The 13,446-nt window shown below is 51.7% G+C and overlaps 1 protein-coding gene across 4 annotated transcripts in view; it reads right to left on the reverse strand.

The window, feature by feature from the left end:
- Nucleotides 1-13,446, reverse strand: part of LINGO1 (leucine rich repeat and Ig domain containing 1) — a 750,774-nt gene that overhangs the window by 89,667 nt on the left and 647,661 nt on the right. The window contains exon 1 of one of the 4 annotated variants that reach the window (XM_082238392.1): nt 1,942-2,070. The exons of 1 other annotated variant lie outside the window; for it this stretch is intronic. In XM_082238392.1, coding sequence (XP_082094518.1) covers nt 1,942-1,947 — 6 coding nt within the window. In that variant the 5' untranslated portion in view covers nt 1,948-2,070. Of the gene's footprint in view, nt 1-1,158; nt 1,467-1,487; nt 1,561-1,941; nt 2,071-13,446 lie in introns of those variants that run through there. 2 more of the 4 variants (XM_082238395.1, XM_082238394.1) reach the window with 2 other exon arrangements.

Here is a 13,446-nt window from a genome sequence, read left to right on the forward strand (position 1 = left end):
GGCTGCTGGCCTGGACACTGAGGGGAACTTTGCTTCCGCCGACCCTCCCAGCAGAGGGTCACCAATGTTCGATTCCCAGCCCTCTGCCCAGGGGCCAAACGGCCCATCAGGGCAACCCTGAACAGGCCCAGCCATTCACCCTGATGCCAGGGGAACCCTATGCAGCCTGTTTCTCAACCCCATCTAAGTACCTGCCCCTCCCCCTGCTTCACACACTTCCTCCCAAAGGCGATAAGGGGGTTCCGTGGGTTCCAGCTAAAGATGTGGGGGCAATGGCTGTGTAAGGGATGCAACTCTCCTCACATGGAGACCTAAGGCTGGGGCAGTTGGTGTGGCCACAGGGAAAGAAAGTGAGTGATTTTGTCGAGGGGTGGGGAGGTGGGGAGAAGGAAGGAAGGCATTGTCAAAAAACCAAAAAACCAAAAAACAAAAGCCTCCAGCTCGGAGGCATCATCATCCAAGAAAACATTGTGCCTTGGCTGCTGGGGGGGGGAGGGGGGAGGCTCTCTCGACTCATCCTCTTGCAACGCAACACATTCCTGCACTCGAAAAGGACTGACCCCCAACGACACCCTTTTCTTCTAGACCCCTTGTTTGGTGCGCAAACACATCCAGAGAGACAGAAAGAGAACTGACAGGTCTCCTCTGATAACAGATCTGCCCCGAAGCACCCAGTCCCTATCCCTTTCCACAAGGCAGTCACACACACAACCATCGCAGATCGGGACAAAAGAGAAAGGGACATGCATTGCATAAGAAAAGGCGACCCAGAAACGCTCACCTGGGACAAAAGACCCAGAGATGATGCAGAAGGGAAAGGCAACACCTCAACCCCCACGCCGCCCATTGCAGGATCCACCCAGAGAGATCTCTCATTTTTTACCATTTAAAACCCTCCTCCTTCCTTAGTCCAAAAATAATGCCACATAGGACCATGGTACACCCGAACATCGATTCAAGCAACACATACACAGCCCCACATCTGTTAACACGAACACACACCTGGCAAAGGTAAAGGGAGAAAAAGGCATCGCTAGACAATAAACACACCCAGATGTCACTCCCAAGGAACGCAGCTTATCCTGCATGTACCCCCCCCAAAAAAAAAACCCAACTATTCTCCTGGTGCATATATAAAATCAGCCAGTGCTTACTAACCTCAGAGCAAATTCACCCAAAGCCAGCAGGCTCCATAGGGCAGACCCCGAAGACCCAGGAAAGGGGGGGTTGATGGTGGGCTATTACTGCCTTGTTAACAGCTAGGAGTACCGAGACTGCGTGCTAGGAGGCTGGCTGTGGACGGACTGGTGCAGACTGCCCCTCCAACATCAGCTCCCAGAGCAGACCCCCTCAAGCTCACAGCTGAACCCCAAATCTGGTGCACCCCCTTCCCAATCGAGGCAGGAGCAGCCCACCCGGTTCAATCAAGCTAGCGGGTGGGGAACAAAACAAAGCCCTAAATCGCGGGAAAGGCAGGCAGCCATTACCCCGAGAATCTCAAAAGAGCCAGGAACCCGAAATCTCCACAGCCCCCCGCCCTAATTCTGAAAAGGATAAATACACACACATCTAGAGCGGAGTTCTGAACGGGCAAAGGAGGATCTCTCCGCCCCCGCACCTCTAGCAAGCTCTCCATCGCCACAGCATCGAATCTGGAGCACTGTGTAAAAAGGCAGCAAATTAGAAGGCCCCCCCCGCTCCCCTCCCTCCTATTAAACCTGGCTCGGGTTCTCTGGCACCAAACCAGGCGACCCCCGCCCGCCCCACTACCTATTACAGCGGAGAAGCACAATCCGCGGAGCCGCGAATTATGCCTTGACACCCCCCCCCCCCAAAGATCAAAATCCGGACCAAGTCATCCCTCACCTTCGCCCCCGCCCCGCCCGGACCCCCCCTCTCGTTTCACCAGCCTCCCCCCTCCGGTCCCCCGGCGCCCCTCACCTGCATCTTTCATGCTGGCCGCCCGTCTCCCTCGCCAAGAAATGGCATCGCCCGCTTCGCCCTCGAGCGCCGCCCGCCCGCCCAGCGCACCAGCAGCGCTGGCTCTCCGGCCGTCCTCGCTCCGCGCCCGGCGCCTCGCCCTCTTCCCGGCACGACGGGGCCACCGCCCGGCCCCTCCCGCAGGCCCTCGTCGGGCTCGGCAACGGCGGCTCCTCCGGGCGCCTGGCGAAGGGCAGGTGCGACGGAGCGCGGCCCGGGAAGAGCGGCGGCACACGGGGCGCGGGCGCGGAGCAGCGGGCAGCCGACGGGAAGGGGCGCGCGTCGCCCCGTCGACGCGCTGCGCTGGGACGGTCGCCGCTTGGAAACGGGAGGGAGGGACGCGCGGGGAGGGGAGGGCGGAGGGAGGGAGGGAGGGGAGCCACCGATCAATGGGGCCGCCTCCTTCCTGACTGCAGGGAGGGGGGCGAGTTATGCTAATCGCCGCCGGAACAGTCCAGGTGCGCGAGGAAGGGGAGGGGGGTCCCTGGATGCGTTGGGGGGGGGGCCTCAAAGGCAAAGCAGGAGGGAGCCAAGCGCGGAATCCATTCTCCGCTCGCTCGCCCGTCCGCTTTTTCCGCCGCCCTCCCTGTAATGATCTACTAAGCCCGGAGCAAGCGAGGCGGAAGGTAGAGAGCCGAGAGAGCGGCGGGAGGGGCAGGTTGATTCTGGGTGTGGAAATCTCTCTCTCCGTCTCTCACAGATGGGAAGCCCAGAGATAGCAGAAAGAGAGCGGGGGGAGGATCTTCTTCTTAGGCGGAGATCTGCCTAAGGAAACGGTGGAGAGAGATGGGAGCGAAGACGAGCCCGCTGGATCAGGCCAGCATCCTGCTCTTACAGGGGCCAATCAGACGCTCAATGTTGTGTAAATGTGCTGCCTGGGGTTGAGTCCAAAAACATCTAGAGGGCACCAGGTTGGGGAAGGATGTCATGCAGGGTGGAGGCAAAAAATAGGAACATAGGAAGCTGCCTAATATCACCTTAAGGTATTTGTCCACCTAGAGATGTCTACTTTGACTGGCAGCTGTTCTCTGGGGTCTCCTGCAGAGAATGCATTTTTCATCACCTGCTACCTAACCCTACAATAGAAACGGCAGAGATTGAACCTGGGACCTTCTGCATGCCAAGCAGCTGCATTGCCACTCAGCTATGGCCCTTCCTTCAAGCTGCTGGTTCACTCAGCCCAGGATCATCTGCTCTGAACGGCAGCAGCTCTTCAGTCTCTGACAGGCAAGTCCTTCCCATCGCCTGACCAGTTTAACTGGAAATGCCAAGGGTTACCTCTGGGATGTTCTGCAAAGTGTGTCTCCCGACCACCACCCTCTTTCTCTCTCACATGCAATAATTTAATGATCTGTTAATCCCGTATGGTTGGCATGAGGGGACAAGAAGCATTTTACTCCGCATTCATTGCATAAAGGAACATGGCATTCTCAGCACCACTTTATGGCCATGTGCTGGCTGCTTAAAATATAAGGCATGGCTGTGGGCTCCTTGGCTGCTTGCCATGTAGATTTCTCTCTGCCACAGCCAACAAAGACCTCCCCCGCCCCCTGGTTGTCTGCAGAGCAGGTGGCTCTAGACAAATGAAGCTGTCTCCATGCAGTCTGGATCTGCAGCCGGTGTGGGGTTCATCTTAAGAGATGAAGCTGCCTTACCCTGAGGAGCAAACTGGAGGAGGGATGTTGATCGTGTTGTTAGCCCTTGTGTGTGTGTTTAAATAAATAGCACGCTTGGGATGTGGGCTGGCTAGATTGGAAGATACCCAGTCAAGACTGGACTCTCTGGCCACTAGCTGGGACGGCTCGGCTCTGCCTCCCTGCTCAGAGGCAGCAAGGCTTCTGAAGACCAGCTGCTGGAAACCACAGGAGGGGGGAGGGACCTCTTGTGCTTGAGTCCTGCTTGAGGGTTTCCTCCTGGCGAATGGTTGGCCAGTGGGAGAACAGGAAGCTGGATGGCGTGGACCATTGCCTGATTCAGCAGACTCTTCTTATGAACCCTGGTGTGGGGGCAAAGGGTCTGCAACCGTTTGCCCCTCCTGCGGTCCCAATCTGGCTCAGACACCCCCCAGGGCCTGCTATTGGAAATATATATTGCTCAGGTCTTGCTTGCAGGCTTCCTACAGGTTGTCCACTGCGAGAACACGCAGCACAATGAGAAGAGGATGTTGGACTAGATGGGTCTTTTCCTCTCCGAAGGTGGCCCAACTGAAAAAGAAGGGTGTTGACTAATGTATCTCTCCCTTAGTTGCCCCTACTTTATCTTAACTGATTATTTCATTCAATAGAAGTGATTTGTCAAATGAAAGCTCTCTAATAGTTCAGAAGGAATGTGCATTCTTTTCATTCTGTGACATTAGAGTACTGAAACCAAAAGGATTTTGAGGATAGACAGCTCCTCAGTTTGCTGTCGTATTACTTCATTTTTGCTCTCCTTGATTAGGACTGGCCCCTGAAGTTTTAGTTCAGGGGTGACAAAATTGTGGTCCTCCAGGTGTTCTTAGACACCAGTGCCAGCAGGAGGATCACAGATCTGGAGGATCACAAATCCCCCTGCCCTCCTTTACCTGATCCATGGTCTGAGTAAACGAAACAAAGCTTCCATCCCTGTTCAAATGCTGAGTGCAGAGAGTCTTCTTTCTAGTTCTTGTTACTGGATCCCATAGTGGGAGGAGAGTCAGCATGGCACCTTCAGGTGATGGAAGGTCACATCATCCCTGACTGCTGGCCCTGCTGGGTGGGGGAATCCTAGCTCATCTGGACAGCACCAAGCTGATATAGCATCATCACTATCAATACTGTGACTTATGGATGTGAATTGTAGTGACCCGTGTTATTGTTGTTGTTGCTGTTATTATTATTATTATTATTAGTTTTATATATACCCTGCCCATCTGGCTGAGTTTCCCCAGCCACTCGGAGGCTTACAGCATATCTAAAAACATAATCAAAAACATCAAACATTAAAAACCTCCCAGTACAGGGCTGCCTTCAGCTGTCTCTGAAAAGTAGTGTTGTTCTTTATCTCCTTGACATCTGGTGGGAGGGCGTTCCACAGGGAGGGTGCCACTGCTGGGAAGGCCCTCTGCCTGGTTCTCTGTAACTTCACTTCTTGCAGTGAGGGAACTGCCAGAAGACCCTCACAGGAGGACCTCAGGGTCCGGGCTGAACAATGGAGGTGGAGACGCTCCTTCAGGTATACTGGGCCGGGACAGTTTAGGGCTTTAAAGCACCAACACTTTGAATTGTGATTGGAAACACACTGGGAGCCAATGAAGATCCTTTAGGACCTGTGTTATATGGTCCTGCGGCCACTCCCAGGCTATTGATCCCTGGCATGCAACCAGTCCGATAAGCAGTAATGAGTCTCTGTCAGCTTCACGTACGTTTATTTACAAAGGACAAAACATCCACAGCAAAACTTCTTGCCCTCTCTCGGCAAAGGGGTTGCTCAGTCTGACTCAGAATCCCTCCCCCAACAGGAAGGATGCCAGAACTGTGCCTTTCTCCTCCTCCCCTTCTGCAAGTCTCTGAGCCTCTCCAATCTCCTGGCATGGGGACTGAAAAGCTGGCCTTCCCCCTTCCCCCTCTCAGTGGACACTGTCTCTCACTTACCTGCTGGCGGGCCACCTTCGCTGTGGCTGCCTTCCAGCTCTCCTTCACCCTGAGAGCTAACAGTGACTTGCTTGGGAAGGAGGGACAGACAGCTGTCTAAACTCAGACAGACAGCTCTCAGCTGAAGAGTCGGCTCCTTGCTCAATGTCTGAGGCTGACCCTTTTGCTGCTCCCTGGGGGGCCACGTTCCTGACACCCAGTCACCAGTCTAGCTGCTGCATTCTGGATTAGTTGCATTTCTGGATTAGTTGCAGGTGACAACCTTCAAAGGTACGTAGAGCGCATTGCAGGAGTCCAAGCGGGAGATAACCAGAGCATGCACCACTCTGGTGAGACAGTCCGTGGGCAGGGAGTTTCAGCTCCTCTTTCTCCATGCACCTTGTTGACATCTGGCTTCTCATCCATCAGCACTGCCTGCTGGCTTCCAACAGAGGGCACCAGCGTGGAATGCACAGAGCCCTTGGTGTCTGGGCTGACACCACAGGAGAATCATCCAGGGATGAGAAAGCGGGAGTGAGCCTTCCTTGAAGACTCCCAAGAGCGTTGTTTCGCCTTGGAGCTGCCTGCCCACCTGCCCCGTCCTGAGGACAGAGCATTGGCAGCATCCTGCAGAAACAGCCATGTTGGGTAGATGTCCCTGAGAAGCAGGAAAGGTGGAAGGCAAGGGGTGTGTGGCTCTCGCTCAATGGACAGGAGCGATTGAAATGGGTGCCCATGGCTAAGTCTCCGCCTCACCTTTTTCTTGTCCTATGTGCAGAGCCTTCACACATAAACATGAACCAGATTTTGGAGATCCATCTCTGACATCAGGCCCAGCACATAAGAAGCATGCTGCTGGATCCAGCCAAGAGTCTGTCCTGTTCCTCACAGTGGCCAACTGGACACTTCCAGGAAGACCACAACCAGGACATGATTGCACCAGCCCCCCCCCCCCGTTGGCTCCCAGCAGCTGCAGTTCAGAGGTAGACTGCCTCTAAATCTGGAGGTTCCATATAGCTGTATCATGAATAATAACTCTGCACAGATCCATTCTCCTGACCAGTTTGCCTTCTTTTATAACTCCCCTGCAGTTTGCCTTAATCTCAGTGGGTGCGCTGGCTGACTCCGAAGAGGAGTCTTCTACCACGTCTGGAAGTTTTGAAAGCTTTACTAATGAAATTGCTAGTGTCCCAGCCTAGCACTGCAGTTACAAAGAGGTCATCCACACAGCTCCCCTTTCTCCTCCCATTCTCCCTCAGCACTGGACTACCCCCTCTCAACAACAGCTCCATGGGACTCCTTAAATTGGGAGGGGACACATCCCCATTTCCCTAGCTGAGCCAGTGGCGCCTATCTTGAGAGCCACGGACTCCCTGATTTCCCTGCTAGTCTTTCCGTGAACCCTGTTTATGAACCCACAGCCGGCGCTCATGCACTCCCAGTCTTTTGTCTTGCTTTTCGCAATGCAATCTGTGAAGTGGCTTTCCATTAATTTATTGATCTCTCAAAGATCAAGTCTCTAACCTTTGTGATTCCAAATATGTGTTTGGCAGCTTACAAGGCAGTCAGGGGCAGGGTCTGTGGTCCTCCTCCTCCTGGACTCTTAACTACCATCAGGCCCAGCCAGGATGACCAATGGTTAGGGACATAGGAGCCAACTCCTAGGGGCTGAGGTTCCTTTGACCCCACCAATAAAATATTTGAGGGGGCTGGACCCCCGCCCCCAGTTGATGGACATTGCAATTCAAATGGTGTGTGCGTGCCATATCATGTGATCAATTATGCAGGGCGGGACTTACCTGGGCCCTCCCCCAATATTTTGTAGCAGAAGACTGGGAGGAGATATGAGAGCCATCTTCAAATACCTCAAGGGCTGTCACATGGTAGAGGGAACAAGCTTGTTTTCTCCTACTCTGGAGGGCAGGACTCAAACCCATGGCTTCAAGTTACAAGGAAGGAGATTCTGACTCCACATCAGGAATAACTTTCTGATGGAAAGAGCTGTTTGACAGTGGAATGGACTTCCTTGGATGGTGGCATTTTCTCTTTCACTGGAGGTTTTTAAGCAGAAGTTTGATTGCCATCTATCATGGATCTTTAGCTGAAATTTATGCATTGCAAAGGGCTGGACCAAATGACCCTTGGGTTCCCTTCCAACGTCATAATTCTATAATTCTACCATTATTATTTGTTAAATTTATTAGATACTATTTTGCCGCAGGGAACTCAAAGAGACTTTACAAAAAAATGTGGCGGTGGTGGTGGGGGAAACCACCAAGACGGCCTCATACATTCATTAAAACCAACATTGTACAATTCAGCAGGAGGCAAGAGTGAGATGGGCTGCCCGTGATTGGCTCTCTGGAGGTCACCCTTGCTGTCTTCTGCCCCAGCTGCCCCAGTGCACCCCCTTTGGACTTGCACTTACCATTCATGACAGTGAAACCCCCATAGGGCTCTGGTTCCTAGGGGGCTTCGTAGCTGAGGAGGGGTTAGAACCCAGATCTCACAAGCCCTAGTCTGATCCTCCAACTGCTCCAGGATGCCTTGCGCATATAGCATGGGCTTAGGAAAGTAATCACAAACCAATAAGAGCTTTGTGGGCTTGCCCCCCCCAACTCCTCTCCTCAGCTATTCTGCAGGTGTGAGTCATCTTTGTGTGCAAAAGTGTGAGGTGCCCACATGTGCATTCGTCCCCAGCCCCACCTGGCAAACAGCCCCTGGTGGGCTGGCCAATGTGGAGTGCGGCCCTAAGGCCAAAGTTAGTGAGCCCTGCTCTAAAGCCACAGACTTGGATCCTAATGGTTCTTCTGCTCAGATTGAGTCTTGCTTCCCTCCCTCCTCTCTCTGCAGTGCATGCAGTTCCCAGAAACTGGATCCTTGGGGCTGGAGAACTCTAACGCTGCCTGCAAGGTGTTGTTGGGGGGAGAAAACCCCCTATGCATGCAAATGCACCCTCTGCCCATGCAAGAGTGCTTTAGGGTCTGATATTTCAAGTGCATTGTTTTGAGATGCTTAACGAACAGACAGCATCTCAATATTTTAATAAACAAACCCATTTGACACTTGAAACGTGTATTTTTAAGATGCACCTTACTTCCGTAACTGGAAGTTGTTTTCAACTGTTTTCGATATTGTGTTTTAATGTTGTATTTTAATGTCGTAACCCGCTCTACGACCTTAGGCAACCCGAGAACAGCAATGATTTGCTTGTGGGGTATTTATACAATTTTTGGGTTTTGCTTGCTTCCGTGCATGGGCTCAGCTGCTCACTGACCGGAAGCGGGAAGCTCTGCTTCCTGGGCCTCTGCTGTCCTCAGTTTCTCAATGGGCCAGGCCACCATCCACTTTCTGAGGCCTCAAGGCTCCTCTCTCACTGTCTCTCCAGACATATCCTTGGCACTTTAAAATCATTAATAGTAACAGCAACACTTCAGAGGAGGCGGGGGGGAGGTGACTTGGTGTCTCGGTAAGTATAATGAAGGGAAGTGGGCGTTGGAGGGGGGGAGAGAAGGGGGAAAGGACAGCAAGATGCCAAAGCATCTGTGTGTATTTGTCATTTGGAAACATATGGGAGAGAGTGGGAGGGAGAAAAGGGGCTTGCGTGAAGGGGGGCAGGGAAATGAGGTGGGCAGGGAAGTGTTGCAGATGGGGAGGGGGACATAGTTAGGTAAAATTTCCTTTTATACTGACGAAGGACTACATGAAAGAGAAAAAATAGAATTCCAAAACAGGGGAAGAAAATTGCTATTCTAGGACGTTTCCAAGATCACAGGGTTGATTCCTTTCCTGTAAGTGACATTTACTATCACTTCAGCTGAACAGATTTTTGCACCCGGTGATAAAAAGATCAAAGACAAGATGCCAGATTGATGCACCTGCGCAGTCCTGCTGTCTCCAAAATCAATGGAAAGTTTTCTTTCTTTCTTCTTCAGTTTTTTTTTTTAAAGCCTAAAGCAAATCTCACCAACAGACAACCCTGGGCAATTGTATAGGGTGCCGTTGCAGGAGGAGGAGCACTTTAGCTGCTTGGTTGTACATAGGTGCGGCAGATCTGGGTGCTCAGCTGCAGGGAAGAAGTGTAGTTCAGTGGCCAAGCACATGCTTGGCATGCAGAAGGACCCAGGTTCAATCCCCAACATCTCCAGGTAGGCCTGTGGCAAACGCTCTGAAATTCTGGAGAGCTGCTGCCAGTGTAGGCTGGACAATATTGACTTAGGATGCAACAATGATGCGAACCAGTTGAAGGCAGCTTCCCTGTGTTCTTCTGCAAAGTGTCTAGGGCTGCATTCTTATGCATACTTAACCTGAGCCACATTGAATCCTACGGAGCTTCAGTTTGAACAGGTGTCAAATTGGGTTGTATCAGGAACTTGACCCCCCAGGGCGCAGCAGAAGAGTTGGCCTCAGAAATTGAGCTAAGCGAGCAAGGGGCCGACTCTGCAGCTGAGACCTGCTTGTCAGAGTTTAGAGAGGGCAGCCTGGCCCCCGCCTTCCCAGGGAAGAAGCTGTTAGCTCCCATGGAGAGGAAGAGTTGAAAGTAGGCCTGAGCGTTGCCAGGCAACCATCAGATAAGCCAGAGTCTGAGGCTGTGTCTTCGGGGAGTGGGGAGGAGACAGCAAGGAAACTGGAGAAGCTCAGAGAACAACGGAATGGAAGGAGAAGAAAGGCAGGATTTTGGCGTTCTTCCTGTTGGGGGAGGGACTAAGCAACTACTGTTAATGAGAGCAGGTGGGAGGGCCGTGCTCTGGGTGTGCTTTTTCTTGTAAATAAACTTACATAAAACTGAAGGAGAGTCGTTGCTGCTTATCAGGCTGCTTGCCTGCCAGAGATTGTTATAGGCTGTAAGACTTTGTGGTGGTTGTCACAAAGGACCTTTGTCTGCTGGCCCCACCAAGCCCAAAATGGAAGGCAGTTCATGTTTGGATCTCAGACCAAAAGTCAACTTGTCCTGTGGAGGAACTTCTGCCCTTCTGCAAATAACCTAATGCAAATCATGTGTCAGCTTGCTTAAATTGACTCTGCAGCATCTCTAACTCTTTTCCTGCTCAAGAAAGCAGTGTGAGGGTTGAAGGCAGGAAGGAGGATTAGGTCAAGAAAGGATGGATGAAGCTTAATGGTGGTGATGGTGGGTGGAAGATGGAGTGAGAGATAGGCATAAGACCAGAAGAATCTGTTGGATAAGAGTGGAGGGAACGAGGCAGTCCTGGGGGGCAGTTAGGGCAGGGCTCTGGAGCAAGCATCCTGGGCCCTCTCGCCCAAATGAGAGAGAACTCCCCCCCAAAAAAAGTGTAGCAAAGCTGCTATGCCAGATGTTGAAGGAAACAGAGCAATCAATGTTACATGGTAATGTATCTAAAGTGTGTGCACTATGGAAATGTGGTGTAGTGGTTAGAGTGTTGCAACTGGGATTTGGGAAAACATAACAGCATGGGAAGAGCCTGCTGGATCAGGCCAATGGCCCACCTGGTCCAGCATCCTGCTCTCCCGGAGGCCTGTGGAAACCAGCAATCAAGGCCTAATCACAAGAATCCTCTTCTGTCCTGTGGCTTCCAGCAAGTGGTATTCGGAACCATTGTTGCCTCCAGCTGTGGAGGGCAGAGCATACCCAAAGACCTCCAAAGTAGGAGACTCCACCACACTCCTTGGCAGCAAATTCCACTGTCAAACAGCTCTTACTGTCAGGAAGTTCTTCCTAATGTTTAGGTGGAATCTTCTTTCTTGTAGGTTGGATCCATTGCTCCGTGTCCGCTTCTCTGGAGCAGCAGAAAACAACCTTTCTCCCTCCTCTATGTGACATCCTTTTATATATTTGAACATGGCTATCATATCACCCCTTAACCTCCTCTTCTCCAGGCTAAACATGCCCAGCTCCCTTAGCCGTTCCTCATAAGGCATCGTTTCCAGGCCTTTGACCATTTTGGTTGCCCTCCTCTGGACACGTTCCAGTTTGTCAGTGTCCTTCTTGAACTGTGGTGCCCAGAACTGGACACAGTACTCCAGGTGAGGTCTGACCAGAGCAGAATACAGTGGCACTATTACTTCCCTTGATCTAGATGCTATACTCCTATTGATGCAGCCCAGAATTGCATTGGCTTTTTTAGCTGCCACGTCACACTGTTGGCTCATGTCAAGTTTGTGGTCAACCAAGACTCCTAGATCCTTTTCACATGTACTGCTCTCAAGCCAGGTGTCACCCATCTTGTATTTGTGCCTCTCATTTTTTTTGCCCAAGTGCAATACTTTACATTTCTCCCTGTTAAAATTCATCTTGTTTGTTTTGGCCCAGTTCTCTAATCTGTCAAGGTTGTTTTGAAGTGTGATCCTGTCCTCTGGGGTGTTAGCCACCCCTCCCAGTTTGGTGTCATCTGCAAATTTGATCAGGATGCCCTTGAGTCCATCATCCAAGTCATTGATAAAGATGTTGAATAAGACCGGGCCCAAGACAGAACCCTGTGGCACCCCACTAGTCACTCTTCTCCAGGATGAAGAGGAACCATTGATGAGCACCCTTTGGGTTCGGTGACGCCCTGCAGCACCCCAAGACTCTGCACCCACTATGGTGGAAGTGATGGTCCTGCCCTAAATCCACCCCTGGTGCCAGGGATAATGGGAGCCGTAGTCCAAAAAAATTGCTGTCAGGGCACTGCCACATGAAAACTGGAATTGGTTAGGCATAGAGCTCAGGACACCCCTGATGAGTAGAGAAATCTGACAAGGGCAACTTCAACACACCTAAGATATTTTCACACCAGCTAGACATCTGAAATCTCATAATAGTAGTCCTAGGTCCCAGCTGGTTGTGACTCATTCCAGCAGCCTCAAAAAGAGAGATGAGCAACAGCAGAAAAGGGCTCTTTAACTCAGTGGCAAGGACTCAGATTATTGCAACCAGCCCTCTCCATGCAGGGGAATGAAACACTGGGGATTGGGAGTTTGTTTTCCCTCTCCCTTCACAAATCTGAATCAGTGCCAAGCATATGCAAGCCAACAGAGCAAACTGGTCACTTCATACATTGCCCAACCAATTGGCACAATCCCAAATGGTGTCTTGGAATGTGCACAAATTGGCAGTGTAAATGAGGTGCTTCATCCATGCCTATTGAGACTGGTAATATAGGAACACAGGAAGCTGTCTTATAGCAAGTTAAGCCCATTGGTCCAGCTCATTACTGTCCACACTGATGGTCAACTGCTCTCCAGGGTTTCAGACAGGGAGTCTTTTCAGGATGAACCAGGAAATGCTGGGGATTGAACCTGTGGCCTTCTGCATGCTCTACCGCTGAGCTACAGCCCTCCTTCTAATTATATTAAATCCCTCCATTGAGTCTGTATTCTCCAACATTACTCAACTGCATTGAGGGGCAGGATATGAAATTAATTGCCAAATTATCTCGCCCTAGAATTATAGAGTTGGAAGGGATCCTGAAGGTCATCTCATCCAACCCCCTGCAAGGCAGGCATCTCAGCATGTCTTCCCCCATCCAGTTTGAAACCAGACCAGACCTTGCTTGGCTTTGCAAACATGCTAGCAGTCTTATTGCTGCACCACTACGAGAGGGTTGTACACATTCTCTGTTTGCCTCACATTAATCCCACCATGGACATTAGCAAAGGTGTCGTTGCCCACACCAGGGACACAAGAAAATACCTGTCAGGGGTTCAGGAGCAGAGGCGAGGGCAAGGGAGGAAACAGAGAGTGAAGGGGAGGAGTCCGAAGGAAAGATGAGCGATGACGACGACCCGAGATCTCCGAGTCTTTCCAGTGAATCGGAAGATTCACAGAAAGGAGCGCCAGTGACCAGAGCAAGGGGGGAGCTTAGGGGGACACCCCAGGAAGAAGGGACAAAAGGGGGTTCAGAGAGCAGCAGTTGGA

The sequence above is a fragment of the Podarcis vaucheri genome (genome assembly GCF_965113315.1).
Source record: "Podarcis vaucheri genome assembly, chromosome: 9".
NCBI lineage: Eukaryota > Metazoa > Chordata > Lepidosauria > Squamata > Lacertidae > Podarcis > Podarcis vaucheri.